At 40.2% G+C, this 20,783-nt stretch overlaps 1 protein-coding gene across 5 annotated transcripts in view; it reads right to left on the bottom strand.

Moving 5' to 3' along the window:
* Positions 1-20,783, bottom strand: part of akap6 (A kinase (PRKA) anchor protein 6) — a 349,373-nt gene that overhangs the window by 267,910 nt on the left and 60,680 nt on the right. For 4 of the 5 annotated variants that reach the window (XM_072267349.1, XM_072267339.1, XM_072267358.1 and 1 more), the window contains one exon: positions 6,757-7,008. In XM_072267349.1, coding sequence (XP_072123450.1) covers positions 6,757-7,008 — 252 coding nt within the window. Of the gene's footprint in view, positions 1-6,756; positions 7,009-18,347; positions 18,491-20,783 lie in introns of those variants that run through there. The other variant, XM_072267367.1, reaches the window with a different exon arrangement.

Genomic DNA, 20,783 nt, shown 5'->3' with positions numbered 1-20,783 from the left:
AGCAATATGAATAAGACCTGGAAGACAATTTATTATGAAGTTTAATGATACCAACTAGAATTAACCTTTGATAGTAATCAGAGTTAAGAGAATTTGCAGCCAGAGACAGAACAGCAGCCCTCACTGCTGTGCTCAAAGAAAGATGCTGAGAAAGTTTCAGAAATGTCTGTGAAAGGAGCTTCTGCTTTGATGGCACCTGTATTAAGCAGCTGTAATATCACACAGTCATTCTAGCAACCAATCACAGAATGGAATAATCAGCAGCATCATACCAGGAAGCAAAATGTTGAGCATAACTGAAATACTTCAACCTTGCATGCAGCACAAACGTTCAAGTTCTTTAGATCTTCACCTCTAATAGTTGCTAAGTTATCCATCACCATTTATGACTAGATGTAAGAATATTGCACAGCTGAGAATGGACAGCTAGTTGACCACATTGTTTTTTATATCGCAAACACGAGGAAATCTGCAGATGCTGGAATTTCAAGCAACACACATCAAAGCTGCTGGTGAACACAGCAGGCCAGGCAGCATCTCTAGGAAGAGGTACAGTCGACGTTTCAGGCCGAGACCCTTCGTCAGGACTAACTAAAAGAAGAGCTAGTAAGAGATTTGAAAGTGGGAGGGGGAGATCCAAAATGATAGGAGAAGACAGGAGGGGGAGGGATGGAGCCAAGAGCTGAACAGGTGATTGGCAAAAGGGATATGAGAGGATCATGGGACAGGAGGCCTAGGGAGAAAGAAAAGGGGGAGGGGGGGAAAAAGCCCAGAGGATGGGCAAGGGGTATAGTCAGAGGGGCAGAGGGAGGAAAAGGAGAGAAAGAAAAAGAATATGTGTATATAAATAAATAATGGATGGGGTACGAGGGGGAGGTGGGGCACTAGCGGAAGTTTGAGAAGTCAACGTTCATACCATCAGGTTGGAGGCTACCCAGACGGAATATAAGGTGTTGTTCCTCCAACCTGAGTGTGGTTTCATCTTTATAGTAGAGGAGGCCGTGGATAGACATATCAGAATGGGAATGGGACGTGGAATTAAAATGTGTGGCCACTGGGAGATCCTGTTTTCTCTGGCAGACAGAGCGTGTTTTTTATATGCTGTTCAGCACACATAGCATCCTGTGTGGCAACTCCATGAGGTTGACACTTCACTTTTAGGTGCGGTTGTGGTATTCAGCAAATGTTCCCCTCACTCCCCATTGAACCAACGATGATCACCTACTTTGATTTCAATGTCTCATCTCTGACTTCTCAAGGGCATGGATGATAAATGCTAGCCTTGCCACAGACATCCTACAGAACAAGAAATATCTTTAGAAAGTCATTCAGTCTTCTTTAGGTGCCTGGAAGCAGTATGGATGAGTCAGAAAGCTTTTTTCATTGAGTCCCAGCGGTTCAAATCACCATGGCTGCAGCTGGCTCTGGAGCATGGAAAATTATTCAATGGAATGATTTCCCACTAGGGTTTTCTCCTCTCACTTTTTAAAGTAACCAATACCACATCGGTGAGATCTTCTCTGCCGTGAACTAATGGCAGTTGCTTCATTGAAAAACACATATTTTGATACTGAACTTCTGCAATCTTAATCATATGCTTTTGAATCTCATTGCCAAGTGTATCTATACAAAGATAAAGACATTTATTTGCAATCAAGCAAGATCTAGAGTTTTCCATTCTTTAGCTACTGTATTTTTTTCTCTCTCAGGCTCTTAAACTGCTTTGAGTAAATTAATTACTATCAGTTTATCTGCTTTATATAAGTGTGTAACATATTTAACTAATTTCCCATCACTGATTGGATGTATGTGTTTATGATGAGCAGTAGACTTGCTTTGCAGAGTGCGCTATGCAAGATGCAAGATTTACAGAGTATAGTAATGAAAGAGAAAAATGCATATACCTCATGTCTGTATTAAAATTCACAATGCTTCCTGTCTTTTACTTTTCAGTTTAAGATAACTATTGCTGAATTTGTGATTTATTTTTCCTTCCTGAGTTCTTCATCCTAATTCTTATATACATCTTCTTCCCCTCATCATCAAATTTCTGAATGGTCCATGATCCCATGAACGCTTTCTCATTATTCCTCTTTAACACTATTTATTTATTTATTCATCTATCTATTTAATTATTTATTTTGTGAGTTATAGTAACTTTTATGTCTTGCACTGTACTGCTGACCCAAAACAACAAATTTCATGACGTACAGTAAGTTAATTATAATAATTCTGATTCGAATACATCGTCACAAAATATATGAAGCTGTTATTTCATGACAGAAACAGTAAAAATATCTATTAAGGAATGTATGCACTCAGTGGGTACTCCTGGATATCTGCTCATCTAATCAGACAATCATATGACAAGAACTCAATGCTTAAAAGCATGCAGACACGGTCAAGAGATTCAGTTATTGTTCAGACCAAATATCAGAATGGGGAAAAATGTGACCTAAGTGACTTTGACCATGGAATGATTGGTGGTGCCAGATGGGGTGGTTTGAGTATCTCAGAAACTGCTGAGGTCCTGGGATTTTCACGCACTAAAATTTACAGAGAATGTTGCAAAAAAACAAAAAAAAAATCCAGTGAGCAGTTGTTATGTTGGGAAAAGAATCCTTGTTAATGAAAGAGGTCAGAGGAGAATGGGCAGGCTGGTTCAAGCTGACAAGAAGGTGACAATAACTCAAATACTCACACATTTGAAGTGGGTGGGATAAGCACCAGAAGACTACAAACATACTCACACTTTATTAGGTAACTCCTGTACTTAATAAAGTGGGCTCTAAGTGTATTTGATGAAGTTTAGGCCCATTAGCCTGACTTCCTTAATGGGAAAAATGCTTAACAAAATAATTAGTTGTAATACTCGATCACTTATACAGAGAACATCACTTAACCAACGGATCATTTTGCTTCAGAAAACTGAGTCTTCTCCTTCAAATTCAATTAAACTTCGAGGAGGTCATCAAAACAGTGGATATGTTGCACCTGGTAGGCATTTCATAGCTCAGGCAACAGCATCATAAATTTCCCAGCACCTTTTTTTACTGAAATTGTGTCTTCCTCATCAGATATCAACCAAACCTATACCTAATCTCAGACCTAAACATGAAAAATTTCCCAATAATATTTCCTCAAGGATATGTCCAATCTTCTGCATTGAAATGAAAGCTTGCAGAAACCTGTGAGGAGAAAGTTGTGCATAAATTTTGTACTTAATGCAAGACAAGTTGCCAGTGGTGTTTTGTGGGGATTGATTCCTTGCTAATTTATGCCTCTCAAAAACTGATTCACCGGCTTTGATCCTTAGCTATTTCTCAGTACTTAGCCAGTCCCTTGCTGTTGGTGACAAATATTAATGATTTAGTCTTAACTGTAAAGGTCTTGATGAAAAGTTTGCAAATGATGTAAAAAAAAACAAGGTCAAGAGAAGAAAAGCTTCAGACTGCAGGAAGATATTGATGTGCTGGTCAGTTAGGCAGGAAATCAGCAAATGAATTCAATATATGTTTAATTTATCTGGGTGGTGCAAAAGTGAACAGAATATATATGATAAATGGAAGCATATTGGTCGGGGCAGAGGACTTTAGAGATCTTGTATATCCACAGAGGCTGAAATCCAGCAGGCCCAGCAGATATGCCTGTTAAAAAGTCACATGGGATCCTTTTTTCTATTAGCCAAAGCATTAAATATACCTGCAGGGAGATTGTCCTAGAATCGCATAGAACAGAAGTTAGGCCACAGTTCAAGTACAGTTATGGTCACCACGTGACAGGAAAAATGTGTTTGCACTGCAGAAGGTGTGGAGGGAATTCATGAGGATCTTGCCAGGGCTGGAAAAGTTTATCAATGTCAAAATACTGGATAACTTGGGGAGTTTTGTTTTTATCACAAGCCAACAAAGGAGATTTAATGGGTGATTAAGTCAAGGGGGGTCTAGAAAGAGTAAATAGAAGAGAACGAATTCCCTTGGCTGGGGAACTCAGGGGTGGGGACATTGGGAGGGGTGGTTGGAATTGGATGGAAATAACATAACTAGTGGAAGGATGAGGAGATGAGGAAAACTTCTTTCACTCGTAGAAGCAGAAGCAGAAACACTCATCTCCACATCTTGAGTAACTTGGAAGAATTGTGATCCACTGGCCATTAGGATTAGGCACTGATGCGGCAAATGTTCTCTTTCTGCACTATAAATATCATATTATTTCACGATTTTCAGCAAAATATGTCTTCAAGATTAAAAAAATCAATTGAAAAATTTCATAGCTTGATTGGGTATTGAGTGGGCTAATAAGTAATTTCAAAGTTCAAAATCAATTTATTATCAATAGATAATTTCAACTGTACAATACAATTTCAAGAACAACTATGCATAAACAAAGATTGACAAACAAACAATGTGCAAAAGAACACCAACTATAAATAAAAATAACACTGAGAACACGTGTTGTAAAGTGAGTCCGCTTGGGTCACAGAATTAGATTAGGTTAGATTAGGTTATGAGGACACGCAGTCTTCTTTTATTGTCATTTAGTAATGCATGCATTAAGAAATGATACAATATGCCTCCAGTGTGATATCACAGAGACACAGGACAGACCAAGACTGAAAAACTGACAAAACCCACATAATTATAACATATAGTTACAACAGTGCAAGTAATACCGTAACTTGATGAAGAACAGGCCATGGGCACGGTAAAAGAAGTTCAAAGTCTCTCGAAAGTCCCACATCTCACGCAGACGGGAGAAGGTAGAAAACTCTCCCTGCCATGCCCGACCACAGTCCGACTCTGAGTAGTCCGAAAACTTCGAGTCTTCGACCAGCCCTCCGACACCGAGCACTGAGCACCATCTCTGCCGAGCGCTTCGACCCCAGCCCCAGCCGCCATCAGCAGGCAAAGCTGAGCATTTTGGGGCTTTCCCTCCAGAGATTCTCAATCACACAGTTGCAGCGGCAGCGAACCGGGCATTTCAGGAGTTTCTCCAGATGTTCCTCCGTGCTTCTCACAGCTGTCTCCATCAAATCAGAATTGTGCACGGTACCCTATTTAACAAATACGATATCATTTCACCGGAGGGCTGCGCGCGCTGTGTCGCGCCACCATCTTCTCCTCCCACCTCCTCTCGCTTCTGAATGAATTCAGAGTTGTGGTAAATGAGGTTATCCAAGCCTGACAGTTGTAGGGTTACCATACCAGGTTGTGATGCAACCAGTTAGGATACTCTTCATCGGTATGTATAGAGGTCTGTCAATGTTTCGAAGGACATGCTAAATCTATGGAAACTTCTAACTATTCCATATTCAATACTACTGATTAACTTGATCGAACTTTTCTAAGATATAACAAAGTATAAAGATTATGGCATTGTAGTGGATTGGTATGGAAGGGTGTTTAAAGGTCAGCATGTACAAGGTGGGCTAAAATGCCTATTTTGTGTTCCGTGACTCTAATGATTATAATCAACACATCTTCAAAAATAATTACTTTAACAATCATTTGGTAACACCAAGGTACTGATGCAGTTTACAGTCAAGTCTGTGACAACGGAAGTGCCTTGAGAACATGTTACAAGGGAAATAAAACTGTGCAGACTCTAAGGAATGCACATAAGCGAGCAATGATGGCTCAGAGCAGAGTTCCTCATAAATAGGCATCCTCCCTCTGTGTGTCCCTGATGAAGTCTTGTCCTTCAGCTTTCCGTGAGCAAAAAGTAATTTCATGGAAAATTTATATACTGCATACTTACAGGAGGTCATAAAATTCGACACTAAATAGCCCTGCAGTAGTGTGAAGCAAAAATGTAACAAACAAAAAAAAATGCTGGATTGACAAAAGCTATAAAAGAGATGGAGATGCAAAGCAGGCCAGACAATGTCGTGAACTAGTGGTTCAGGTTGATGATGCTAATTGACTTTCTCTCTCTCCACAGATGATATTTAATTTGCTGAAATTTCCAACATTTTCTGAGTATCTCAGATTTTCAGTATCGACCATATATTTTGTCTTTTGAAGTGACGTAAAGCTAACTGAGTAACATTAACTCGCAGCACAATGAAAATCTATCACAATCAAAACAAGGCAGTGCAATGTTATGAAATTTCCTTGCTTAGCTCCACCATCTTCAGCAGTATCATTGCCCAGTCCCGCACCATTGACATTCCGGACCAGCCATGTGAGTACAACGGTTGCAAGTCTAGGCCAGAAACTGAGTACCCTGAGTACTGTGAATGACTCAGTTCCTGACACGCCAAAACCATCTGCATGGCACAAGTCAAGAACACAATGGAATACTTTCAACTTGCCTGGATGAGTGCTACACCAACATCACTCAAGAAAATGAAGGAGTCATCAGGAATAATATTCACCTTTACCATTAGTGGGTCAGGTAATTCATCTATTGTGCAAGCTGCCTGATGTTTTGTTCATTAATAATCCAATATTTAATTTTTCAAGTTAAGATGTTAAATGTCTGCTGGAAAAAAAGTGTTCTGAAGATCTCCTAAAGTGTAGGTAATGTGTTATAAATTCCAACACAACAAATAGTTTGCAATACCATTTCCTTGATGCGATGACTTGGTTTGTTGCAGATTTATACTGAACACTTTCTAGCTGCATGTTTTATTATATCCATAACTCAAATCTCAAGTAAAACCAACGGCAAAAACTTCAATCTCTTTCTCTAGTAAAAACTTCCTAATTAGATTAAAACTGGAATTAAATAAATGAATGCTCACAAAAAAAATACCTCTTTTCTGTCTTCACTGAAAGCCTGAAGAATGTCAGTCTGCCTTGTATAGTTTCCGTTCGAATCCTGAAGACCCTGTAAGATTCTTTCACGGAGCACAAGGACGGAAACACGGAGCTGATGCCACAAAAGTTGAACTGTATGGATGTCCACCAGAATATTGACTGAGTAAGATAGAAGCTTCAGTGAAATTTCCGTCTCTAGCAGGGCATGGATGAGCTCCACGTGATCAGAAATATCTTCACAAATATCCTGCAGGCATGGAAAGAAAATAAGTTACAATATCATTTATCCCAATTGTTGGATTTTTTTGCATTGATCCACTTACTATTCATGATCATCGTATAGAAAACACTTTCATTAATCTTCAGGTAATTTGCAGCTAGATTCGGTGCAAGCGTCTTTTACATGCCTGCAATGGTCTCCTTATGCTTGGATCTTGTACAGTTCATAAATATTGCAAATACATACAACGTCTGCACTCCACTAATAATTAGATTCAACACCTGCTTTTTGTGCATCTCCCAGTCTGCTTTTGCAATTGAAAGGACTTTGATTCAATACTGTGCATCAAATTATTTGGAGTGCCATGTGGCACTCTGACCAACTTTGAATGTTTAGGGTGAACATCAGCTCAGTGATTTAAACATAAAGCTAGGAAGCATTCATATTATCATTTCACTTTTGTATTTCAGAAATACCAAGGATATACAGTAAATTATGCACGGGTTGATAGGGTCGTAAAGAAAGCTCTTCACACATTGGCTTTCATAAATCAAAGTATTGAGTACAGGAGATGGGGTGTCATGTTGAAGTTGTGTAAGACATTGGTGAAGACTAAATTGGAGTATTATATCCAGTTTTAGTCACCTAACTAGGGAAGATATAAATGAGGTTCAAAGAGTACAGAGCAAGTTTACAAGAATGTTGCTGGGGACCTGAATTACATGGAAAGATTGAATAGGTTAGGACTTTATTCCTTGGAACGTAAAAGATTGAGAGGAGATTTGTTAGAGGTATTCAAAATTATGAGGGGTATAGATAGGATAAATGCAACCGGGTTTTTTCCACTGAGGTTCAGTGGGACTAAAGGTCATGGGTCAAGGGTGAAAGGTGAAAACTTGAAGGGGAACATGAGGAGCAACTTCTTCACTCAGAGGGCCATGAGAGTGTGGAACAAGCTGCCAGCGCAAATGGTGCATGTGAACTCGAGCTCAACATTTAAGAGAAGTTTGAATAGGTACACGGGTGGTAGGGGTATGGAGGGCTATGGTCCCAGTGCTGGTTGATGGGAGTGGGCAGTTTAAATGGCTCGGTATTGAATAGATGGGCCCAAGGGCCTCTCTGTGCTGTACTTCTCTATGTCCCTATGACTCTAAATTCAAAACAACGAAAAGAATGTTTTCAACAAATATAAGGAACAGTATTGCCTAGAAATTCACTCTAGATCAGTAGCACAAAGTTATATTTCAGAAGCCGATCTGACTACAATAGGTTATAGAGTCAGAGAGCACTACAGCCCAGAACAGAGCCTTTGGCCCACGTGGTCTATGCCAGCCTGTTACTCTGTCCTGTCCATCAATCTATGCAATGCTTGCTGTTTGCCAACCAGGAATTAATTCATAGATATATATTTCTCATTTTCCAAATATGTCTTCCTTGAATTAAAAAATAGAAGCTACCAATGGTAAAAATACAGGAGACAGATGACAGGGATGAACTGCAGCTTTGCAGGTGATGGTTTGTCAGCTGTGTTGCAAGTTACTGCAGTAATGGCTTCAGAATAAATATACTTCAAAGAAACTTTGTTAAGTGCAAACACATGCAGGTGATTATGGGCATGACTCTGACAGATATTGTTGCGTACAAAAGCCAAATAGAATGCTTAGACCCCAAGTGATCCATTATACAAAGGACTGAAATGTTTCCTGGCACACAGCATAAAAAAAGATTGTTCCAACTCTGCAAAATGACAGAACTTCAATTAGTACACTTTTAAATGGAAAATGAAAAGATGCCAAATACCAATATCACAAGACCATGGCTTTTATATATACAAAGACATACAGTATTTGCAGAGATATATCTGTGCCAGTAGGAACATAAGACCATAAGCCATAGGAGCAGAATTTGGCCATTCAGCCCATTGAGTCCACTCCACCATTCCATCATGGCTGACCCCAGATCCCACTCAACCCCATACACATGCCTTCTCACCATATCCTTTGATGCACTGACCAATCAGGAAATTGTCAACTTCCGCCTTAAAAAACCCATGGACTTAGCTCCACCACAGTCTGTGGAAGAGCATTCCACAGATTCTCTACTCCCTGGCTAAAGGATTCCCTGTTCTAAAGGGTCACCCCTCAATTTTGAGGTTGTGCCCTCTAGTTCTGGATATCCCCACCATAGGAAACATCCTCTCCACATCCACCCAATCTAGTCCTTTCAATATTCGGTAGGTTTCAATGAGATCCCCCTGCATTCTTCTAAATTCCAGTGAGTAGAGGCCCAAAGCTGCCAAACGCTCCTCATATGTTAACCCCTTCATTCCCAGAATCATCCTCATGAACCTCCTCTGGACCCTCTCCAATGACAATACATCCTTTCTGAGATATGGGGCCCAAAACTGTTGAAAATAGTGTGGCCTGACTAGTGTCTTATAAAGGCTCAGCATTATCTCCTTGCTTTTATATTCTATTCCCCTTGAAATAAATAACAACATTGTATTTGCCTTTTTTTTTAACCACAGACTCAACCTGTAAATTAACCTTCTGGACGTCTTGCACGAGAACTCTTAAGGTCCTCTGCACACCTGATGTTTGAACCTTCTCCCCATTTAGATAAGAGTCCGTACTATTGTTCTTTTTACCAAAATGAATTATCATACATTTCCCAACACTGTATTCCATCTGCCACTTTTTTTTGTCCATTCTTTCAATTTCTCTAAATTCTGCTGCAATTGTATTGCTTCCTCAGCACTACCTACCCCTCCACCTATCTTCGTATTATCCACAGACTTTGCCACAAGGCCATCAAATTCATTATCCAAATCACTGACAAACAAGGTGAAAACTAGCAGTTCCAATACTGACCCCTGAGGAACACTACTAGTCACTGGCAGCCAACCAGAAAAGGCCCCTTTTATTCCTACTCGCTGCCTCCTGCCTGTCAGCCATTGCTCTATCCATGCCAGTACCTTTCCATAGGATTTTATCTTTTTAAGCAGCCTCATGCAACACTTTATCAAATATTTTCTAAAATCTAAATAAGCGACATCCACTGCCTCTCCTTTGTCCACCCTGTTTGTTACCTCCTCGAAGAACTCTAACAGATATGCCAGGCAAGATTTCCCTTTACAGAAACAATGCTGCCTTTGACTTATTGCATCATTAGTCTCCAAATACCTTGAAACCTCATCCTTAAAGGAGCAACTGTTCAAGGAATTGGTGCATATTAGGGTGCACGTCCCCAGGGCCTGATGGGACCTAACCCAGTATGCTATCAAAGCAAGTGAGGAGATTGCTGATGCTACAACAGAGATTTTTGCACCTTCATCTGTCACGGATGAGGTGCCAGAAGTCTGGAGGATTTCTAATGTTGTTCCCTTATTCAAAAAGGTTAGTACAGTTGAGCCTCTGACATCAGAGGGAGGGAAATTATTGGAAAAATATTCTGAGCGGCAGGATTTAGTCTCACTTTTAGATTTAGGTTTGTTTATTAATCATATGTACATCAAAAAATAGTGTGAAATGTTTTGTTTGTGTTAACAGCTAACATAATGTTAACATAATGTGAGGATGTGCTGGGGGCATCCCACAAATATTGCCCATATTCTGGCACCATAATTGCACGTCTACGATGTTCAGCGGAACAACACTCAGCCAACGTTCAACAAACAAAAGCAACAAAAGAAGCCCCTTTCCCAACACACACACACACACACACACACACACACACACACACACACACACACACACACACACACACCCCTCCAACCCCCAGGGCAGGCTGCGTCTAGGCCTCTAGGCCTCCAAACCCAAACAGGCCACCTCCAAGCCTCCAACTTTCATACTATGGTCCCCAACCCACAGATATCAGGTCCCCAGCCACAAGGCTTGCCAGCCTTGGGGCTTTAACCTTCAGAATTTGCCCTGCAGACTCCCCAACCTCGGGGTTTTGATCCCAAGACTAGTTAATTATGAGCCACTGTCTTCAGGACCTGCCATCTGATCTCAGGTCTCCTGTCCCACAACTTGTTGACCTGGATCCATTCTCAGTTCAGATGAAGGGTCCTGACCCAAAATGCTGACTGTCCATTTCCCACCACAGATGAGCCTTGGGCAGGTACATGGAGGGGCAGGACCTGGAAAAGTAGGGACTGACTGAGGGGGGAGCAACAACATGGTTTTGTGCAGAGAAAATCCTTTCTCACAAATCTGATTTGAGATTTTTGAAGAGAACTACGAAAACATGGTAGACTTGGATTTTAGCAAGGCTTTTGACAAAGTTACTTGTGGTAAGCTGGTCCAGAAAGGTTAAAACACATGATATTCAAGATATGTTGCTAAATAATCCAAAATTGACTCTGTGATAGTGGGCCATGGGTATTGATTCAGGAGTATTTTCTGATTGAAAGTCTGCAAGCAGTGGTGTACTGCAGGAATCAGTGCTGGGAACTTTGTCATATATCTAAGTGGCTTGTATATGAATCTGATCAGTAAGTTTGCTGATTACACAAAAAGTGGTATAGAATTTAGCACAGAAAGCTATGAAAGGATACAGGATCAAAATCAGGTTTATTATTATTGATATATTCATGAAATTTGCAGTAGCAGTGCAGTGCTAGACTTAAAAATTTACTTTATATTACAATAAATAAATAAAGGAAAATAGTTCTTGAAGTGATCTCAGCCAGAGGGACACAGATCATTTGGAAAGTTGGACAGAGTGGTGTCAGAGGAAATTTACTTCAGACAAGCAGGAGGTAATACACTCAGAGGCCTTTTTATGTGGACGCCTGTATATCTGCTCATAAATGCAAACATCTGATCAGATAATCATGTGGCAGCAACTCATTGCATAAAAGCATGCAGACATGATCAAGAGATTCACCTGTTGTTTGGAGCAAACATTGGAATAGAGCAGAAACATGATTTAATGACTTTGACCATGAAGTGATTGTTGGTGCCAGATGGGGTGGTTAGAGTATCTCAGAAACTGCTGATCTCAAAGGGTTTTCACACACAACGGTCTCTGGAGTTTACAGAGGATGGTGTAAGCATTCGGTGAGCAGCTGTTCTGTGGGCAAAAATGCCTTGTTAACGAGAAAAGTCAGAGAAGAATCAACACATTGAACCATGAAGTGGATGAGCTGCATCAGCAGAAGACCATGAACATACATTCAGTGGCCACTTTATTAGGTACAGGAGATACCTCATAAAGTGGCCACTGAGTGTACATTTTAGGACATCAAATACTGTCAGGATGAGTATGGTAAATGGCAGGGACCTCAGGGGTGTTGATGTATAGATGGTTGAAAGTTCATAGTACCATGAAGTTGGTGACACAGGTCAAAAGGGTAGTGAAGATGGTATTTGGTATGTTTGCCTTGATAGGGCGAAGCAATGAGTACAATCGTTGAGATGTCACATTGCGGCTCTGCAATACCTTAGTTAGCTCTCTCTTGGAGTATTAAGTGAGGGGGGGAATTTAAAGGAGATCTGAGGGGCATGTTTTTCACATAGAGGGTGAGATTATGTGGGATCAGCTGCTTCAGAAAGTGATAAAGGGATAGACAATTACTATGTTTAAAGGGCATTTGGACAGACACCTGGATAGAAAAACAGAGATATGAGCCTACGTTGGACAAAGGGGATTAGCATCGGTCAGCATGGACCAGATGGGTCAAAGAGCCCCTTTGTGTGCTGCACACCTCAATGACTCAAATAACTGGCTCTCAGTATCTGAAAGCTCAGGTTCACCTCTTAGTAAAGCAGGTTTTAAACAACTATTGGAAATTCCATGTTGATGTTTTGTATATACTGCATAGAATTTATTGTGTCTTCTCAAGACAGCCAATGATGCATCATATAGTCTAGTTGACTGCCCTTAATTCCCAGTACACTGATTGCTTCCATTTCAAACTTAACCACATCTTACCCTGAGTGGCTAAAGCACTTTTTTTTTCTCTTTCAAGTCACATTACCTCAGGGCAGACTTAATATTCTCCCTGTAAGTTCAGACTTTAACTTCACACAAAGGTGAAACAACAAAGATACCCATATTTGCTTTCAAATAATTTCTTAAATCTAGTTTTCTTCCCTTCCATCCATTTTCCTATCCACACACCTATTGTTATCAATACTTATCATTAAGATATTCTCAAATGACCATGCTTTATCTGGAAAATCAAAGGCTAGAAATTTTTCCATGCAAGTATATGCAGATTAAGCTGGTGATATTGAACGGGCCTCTGGATGTTCTTTGCATAGACCGCCACTGTAAAATTATTCTATATGTTCAATCCAACAGAACGGGCCTTGGACCACCAACACACAGAAAAGCCTTCGCTCCACACTTTCTACCAATATCTGGGGGGAATGATTGCAGATATTCAGGACCAGAAGGCCAATGTATCAGAGGGAAGGGGTGCTGTGTTTGCTGCAGTAAACGGGGCGTGGTTAACCAAGGTTGCGGCTGTGTGAAGGAGCTGGCCTTGAGATGTGGTGAGGAGGAATGGTCAGATCACAGCAGGTCCGGAAATCAGAAAGCAGATGAGTGAAGGGTAACGGATGTTGTCTCAATAGACTTCAGCAAAGCTTTTGACAAGGTCTCTCATGGCAGATGAGTCCGGAAGGTGAGATCACAGGGGATCCAAAGGAAGATAATGCATTGTATTCATAATTGTCTCAGTGATAGGAAGCAGAGGGCAAAAGTCAAGGAATATTTCCCGGACGGGAGACCTGATCAGAATCAGAATCAGGTTTATTATCAGCGGCATGTGACGTGAAATTTGTTAACTTAGCAGCAGCAGTTCAATGCAATACATAAACTAGCAGAGAGAGAGAAAAAAAATAATAAATAAAATAAAACATAATAATATATAAGTAACTTAATTACATATAATGAATACATTTTTTAAAATGTGCTAAAACAGAAATACTGTATATTAAAAAAAGTGAGGTAGTGTCCAAAGATTCAATGTCCATTTAGGAATCAGATGGCAGAGGGGAAGAAGCTGTTCCTGAATCACTGAGTGTGTGCCTGCAGGCTTCTGTACCTCCTCCCTGATGGTAACAGTGAGAAAAGGTCATGCCCTGGATGCGGAAGGTCCTTAATAATGGACGCTGCCTTTCTGAGACACTACTCCCTAAAGATGTCCTGGGTACTTTGTAGGCTAGTGCCCAAGATGGAGCTGACTAGATTTACAACCTTCTGCAGCTTCTTTCGGTCCTGTGCAGTAGCCCCCGCATACTAGACAGTAATGCAGCCTGTCAGAATGCTTTCCACGGTACAATTATAGAAGTTTTTGAGTGTTTTTGTTGACATGCCAAATCTCTTCAAACTCCTAATAAAGTATAGCTGCCTTCTTTATAACTACATCGATATGTTGGGACCAGGTTAGATCCTCAGAGATCTTGACACCCAGGAACTTGAAGCTGCTCACTCTCTCCACTTCAGATCCCTCTATGGGGATTGGTAGGTGCTCCTTTGCCTTACCCTTCCTGAAGTCCACAATCAGCTCTTTCGTCTTACTGAGTGCCAGGTTGTTGCTGCAGCACCATTCCACTAGTTGGTATATCTCACTCCTGTACGCCCTCTCGTCACCATCTGAGATTCTACCAACAATGATTGTATCGTCAGCAAATTTGTAGGTGGTACTTGAGCTATGCCTAGCCACACAGTCATGTGCATATAGAGAGTAGAGTAGTGGGCTAAGCACACAGCCCTGAAGTGTGCCAGTGTTGATCGTCAATAAGGAGGAAATGTTATCACCAATCCACAGAGATTGTGGTCTTTCGGTTAGAAAATCGAGGATCCAATTACAAAGGGAGATACAGAGGCTCAGGTTCTGCAACTTCTTAATCAGGATTGTGGGAATGATGGTATTAAGTGCTGAGCTATAGTCGATGAACAGCATCCCAACGTAGGTGTTTGTGTTTTCAAGGTGGTCCAAAGCCGTGTGGAGAGCCATTGATATTGGGTCTGCCATTGACCTATTGTGGTGATAGGCAAATTGCAATGGGTCCAGATCCTTGCTGAGGCAGGCGTTCAGTCTAGTTATAACCAACCTCTCAAAGCATTTCATCACTGTAGATGTGAGTGCTACCAGGCGATAGTCATTAAGGCAGCCCACATTATTCTTATTAGGCACTGGTATGATTGTTGCCTTTTTGAAGCAAGTGGGAACTTCTGCCCATAGCAGTGAGAGGTTGAAAATGTCCTTGAGTTCTCCCGCTAGTTGGTCGGCACAGGTTTTCAGAGCTTTACCAGGTACTCCATTGGGACCTTCTGCCTTGCAAGGATTCACCCTCTTTAAAGACAGCCTAACATTGGCCTCTGAGACGGAGATCACAGGGTCATCAGGTGAAGCAGGGATCTTCACGGCTGTAGTTGTGTTCTCCCTTTCAAAGCGAGCATAGAAACGTGCCACATAATGGTGTGTCACAGGAGTCAGTGCTGGGACCTTTGTTGTTTGTAATTTATACAAACAATTTAGATGTGAATGTACAAGGCATACTTAATAAGTTTGCAGATGATACTAAAATAGGTGGTACAGATAGTGTAGAAGGTTATGAGAATTTACAGTGTTATTTTGATCAACTAATTATGTGGGTAGGGTACCGCCAAATAGGTTTCAATCCAAATAAATGTGAAGATTGGGAGATCAAACAAGGGTCGAACTTCTACAATGAATGGTAGGGCCCTGGAGACCCTAGGGCAGGCAGATGGACCCAGCTCACTGGGTAACGGAGTCAGCATGGACAAATTGGTCTGACGGGCCTGCCCCCATGTTATACAACTTTATAGCTCTAATCAAATGCAGGAGGGCTCAAGGAGTAAGTATATAATTTAAAGAGGACCTACGCATATTTAGTTTAAGGACTTTTGGCAGGTTCCCTTTGAACAATGCTGAATCATGTTGCATATTTTCTGATAAAGACCTTTTTCTGCATAAATGGTTTGCACAGGCTATGGATGAATGACTACATTCAGCAGAGGTGGCATGCAAATATGCATTACATGCTAATGAACACCACTACAAAAATCTGGGCAGCTTCGTGGGCCCCAATAATCAGAATCAGAATCAGGTTTATTATCACTGGCATGTGTCACGAAATTTGTTAACTTAGTGGCAACAGTACAATGCAAAGATAATATAGAAAAAAAATACGTCAATTAAAGTTAGCATGTGTGTGTGTGTGTATTAAATTGTTAGATTAAAATAGTGAAAAAACAGAAATAACATAAAAAAGTGAGATAGTGTTCATGGGTTCAATGTCCATTTTGGAATCGGATAGCAGAGGAGAAGAAACTTTCCTGAATCACTGAGTGTGTGCCTTTAGGCTTCCATACCTCCTTCCTGATGATAACAATGAGAAGAGGACATGCCCTGGGTGATGGGGGTCCCTAATCGCCTTTCTGAAGCACTGCTTCTTGAAGATGTCTTGGATACTACTGAGGCTAGTACCCAAAATAGAGCTGACTAATTTAGCAACTTTAACAATACTTCAACAATGATGGAGGTCTTGACACGATATGACAAACATGGTAAGAGACAAAGTCAATAAAAGTACATTGTTTTCCCATTAAATGTTATCTTATCATGTACCTAAGTAACAATAGAATTGCTGGGTCCCCCATTCCTACACTGACAATATTATATCTGTTTATCAGATGTAACCATGTGGAAAACTAATTAAACTCAGTTGATTCCACATCTTTCAATCTCTACCATGTTAAACTGAATGCAGCATCTTCTTAAACTTAAGTATGCGAGAGATGAAGAAGCAATTTACAATTATTTAGTGCTATTCATGACCTAAAGAAACACTAAAATGCTTTAGAGTGTCTAAAGTCACTTTAAATGTTTGACTCTTTTTTTGAGTAGCGAAACACAACAGCCAATCTCTACACATTAATTTTCTTCAAAATAAAAGACTAGTGAAGATTTTTTAAAGAGTATTGGTTAAGGAATAACTATGGGGAGTAGACTCAATATGACTACGGGACCTGAGAGGGGTAAATGAGGCCTTGGTTTAATATCACACTAAAATTCAGCATCTCTATCAATGTTCATTCCCTTAATGCTCTCTGATGAATCAGTCTACACTTTGCACTGACATCTCTGGGGTGGGGTTTGAACCTTCTGAGTCAATCACTTACAGTTCCCAATGAAGCAATGGTCAAAACATCACTAATTAGGGAAATAGAATGGAGCCAAACCTTGTTATTACCGCAGCCTGCCATTTTAGATTGCTTAGCACATAAGGTAGCCCATGCATCTAACAAGTCTGAATACACGCTCATCCTTCCACAAAGAAAAATGGTAAAATGTTCAAATTATTCTTCTGAAAAAGCTTTCTGCACTTACTTCACTAATTTGACTCTTAGTTGCTGTTGAAACACCAAGCTCAATTAATAGCTATGTGTAGTTCCATCAGCCACAATTTCCCAGGTTACCAAAGTTTATAAACACAACCAATCCTCAGTTTAGTAACAAGGTTTATTAAACTCTGCCATGCTACATGTCCCCTGCATGTCTGCTGCCAATTGAATTCAAGCTCTGGAAATTCGACTCTGAAAATATTCCAGATAATACTTAAGGGCTGTGGCCCCGACAGCAGATGAAGGATCCCCACCCTCAGACTTGCATCACTTGATATGCAAGCCAGCAACAAAATAAACAAAATCTGGACTGAAACATGGTCATAAAGTTCAAGGGAGATACTACAATTATTCATTGTAAGTTTCAAAATTTGACAAAAGAAGCCTTTGTCAAGATTAACATTGCATTTCATATTAAGCTAGAAAACCAAACAGGAGCTCAGATATCAACACAAATTTGATATCTGAGAAAAGTTAAATATACTATACTTATTTTAGAATCTTGTTTGATCAAACAGCTCATAAAACATGCATGAACATACAGTATTTTGCTTTACTTCATTGAAATACTTCACTCAAAATATACAAATACCTACACTGTATCTATATATATTGTATTGTTTCACCACAAACATCCTGAAAACTTCCTGCTGACTGATTTATCACTCATGTTTCTTTTTCTCTCTTCTTTGTTGATCATGAAAATTCCTCCTGCACTAAAGTGACAACTTCAACCCTAAACTTGGTAAAAGTTTGAAGTTACCTATAACGCTGCTGATGCTTCCATATTGTTTGCTACAAACTAATTGGAATCATATGATCAGAAAGAACTACATATACAGTATCTTTAAAGATTTACATTAATTATATTCATCTTGCAGAATAATCCATATTTAAAAATCAAGCAATAAGTATGTAATAACAAGTAAAAAAAATCAAGTATAGGTATAACTTATATTTCTCATAAAATAGTTAAATACCTTGCCAGCATAGTAACATTGAGCCATATTTTACTCCACAGTTTGCAATGTTACACTGCCATTCATTTGTAGAAAATTGTTCATCAAATATGACATACGAGTCTGTATTAACCAGCCACACTGTCACCTCCTGGTTCACACAACTGCCTTCCTCAGTGGAATAATAATGGCTGCTGTGCTCACTAACACACAGCTGTTGCAAGGCATTAAACAGACGTCGTGCTGTTCATACATACCCAAAATAACTCAAGTAGATCCCCATGGTTTGACAATGTACGCATAAAACTGTGGCAAATGCTTTCTCAGCCTTACTGTGGTTCAGATACTATGAGATACAAAGATAAATACCTTGTAAAAATAAACCATTTAATTTGAAGGAAATAATTTCTAGGAAGATTATTAACTGCTCGGCAGCTCCTTTAGTTATTTGATGTAGAGTATGCAGTCATTCATTAGGTAGGTTAAGCATGTGGTACCCATTTATTCATGTTTATATGCCATTGCATACAAATCAAATATGACATGCATTAGGGTTCGGGTTAGCGTTACCACAGTATCTGTTAAATTATTGGTGCAAAAATACTCGCATCTCTTTATTAAAGATTTGAAGAATCAAGTGATTCAGAGCCTACATACTCTATGTGTATAAAGAAAAACGTATATTCTGTTCATATATTAATTATACAGACTTCTTCCAACTGAACAATTGTTGACAGGTCCAGTTGACAACTGAACCTTAATAGAACAGCACACAGACACCCTTCGATCCACCATGATATGCCAAATTAATTAAATTAATGATATCCGATGATAATCCCTTATCCTGCATATGGTTCATAGTCTTTCGTTCTCTGCATATTCATATGCCTATCACAGAGCCTTTTAAAGGCCGCCATTATATTTGCTTCCAGCACCTTCCTGATGGTGTATTCCAGGCACCCTGTTAAAGACCGTGCCCCGCACATTTCCGTTGAACCTTTCCTCTCTCACCTGAAATGCATGTCCTCTAGCATTAGACATTTCAACCCTGGGAGGAAAATTACCAGCTACCTCTATCTATGTTGCTAGTAATTTTATAAACTTCTTTCAGGTCTGTCCTCTGCCTCTGCTCCTCCAGAGTAAACAGCCCTAGTTTGTCCAACCTCTCCTTATAGAACATGCTCTCTAATCTAGTCTCTTCTACACCTTCTCCAAAGCCTCCACAGCCTTCTTATAATGGAGTGACCAGAACTGAATGCAGTACTCTACACATGGACTAACTAGAGTTTTATAAAGCTGCAACATAACTTCCCGACTCAACTTATAAAGACAAGCATACCATCTGTCTTCTTTCGCAACCTATCAACTTGTGCAGCCACTTTTAAGATTCCTTTGCCCATCATTGCTGTTAAGGGCCCTGACATTAATTGGTTACTTCACATTTGATCTCCTGAAGTGCAGTACTTGCCCAGTTTAAACTCAAATAGAAATTCCCTAAAGTTGGCTGACATACCACCACATTGGTTAGGTATGGTGTGACCAGTCTTTTGTTGACCACACGATATCCCGGTGTATTGGTAATGACATAACATCCAAATGGAGATCACTGTGCTGTTATTCCATTGTTTCTGGTATCTGGTGTAAATTTAGCCATCTATAAGTTCATTAGCCATTAATTCCATTGCCCCACTGTGGCTGGTCTTTAAAAATCTACAAGTAACAAAGATAAAGAAAAAGAAGTTTCAAGAGTAAATGGACTGCAGCAGGAGCATATATGGCCGATATTGTGAAGAGGAATATCACGGTCAATACAATGCTTTTTTTCATCATCCAAAGGAGGTTTATTCTGTGAATACAGCATCACAGCATTACAATATTACAGTAGTCCACTACTCACACACTTTACAAGCAATAGTTTCAAATTACTACACAGTCATCTCTATCCAGAATGCACTCAAGCCCCTCTGGTGCCCACTGGTCACAGAAAGCCCTCAATCTACCCATGGATACCAATGGCTCCTTCTCCAAGGACGCATGAGTATGGACAAAATCCCAAAAACAGAGCAGTTTTCAGTCCAGCCAGAACACTCGAATGCCCATCACCTCGACCTGTGAATGGCCAAGGTGGCCAGGCCCAGGAGAAAATTGACTGTAAGATCCCTTAATCGACCCACCACCCTGCCTCCCCCTTCACAATGGGTGGCAGAAGTTCAGGTGCATGGGGCCAAAGCTTGAGAAGCAGCACCTTTAGATATTCAGATAGAGGCTGCAACCTCTCACACTCCATATTTACAAGGTAACTCAGACATGAGGAAATCTGCAGATGCTGGAAATTCAAACAGCACACACGAAAAATGCTGGTGAATGCAGCAGGCCAGACAGCATCTATAGGAAGAGGTACAGTCGACGTTTCAGGCCAAGACTCTTCATCAGGACTAACTGAAAGAAGAGATAGTA

This window comes from Mobula birostris, chromosome 1 (genome assembly GCF_030028105.1).
Source record: "Mobula birostris isolate sMobBir1 chromosome 1, sMobBir1.hap1, whole genome shotgun sequence".
Classification (NCBI taxonomy): Eukaryota; Metazoa; Chordata; class Chondrichthyes; order Myliobatiformes; family Myliobatidae; genus Mobula; species Mobula birostris.
The sequence above is the reverse complement of the archived record's forward strand: the minus strand, read 5'-3'. Positions and strand labels throughout refer to the sequence as shown.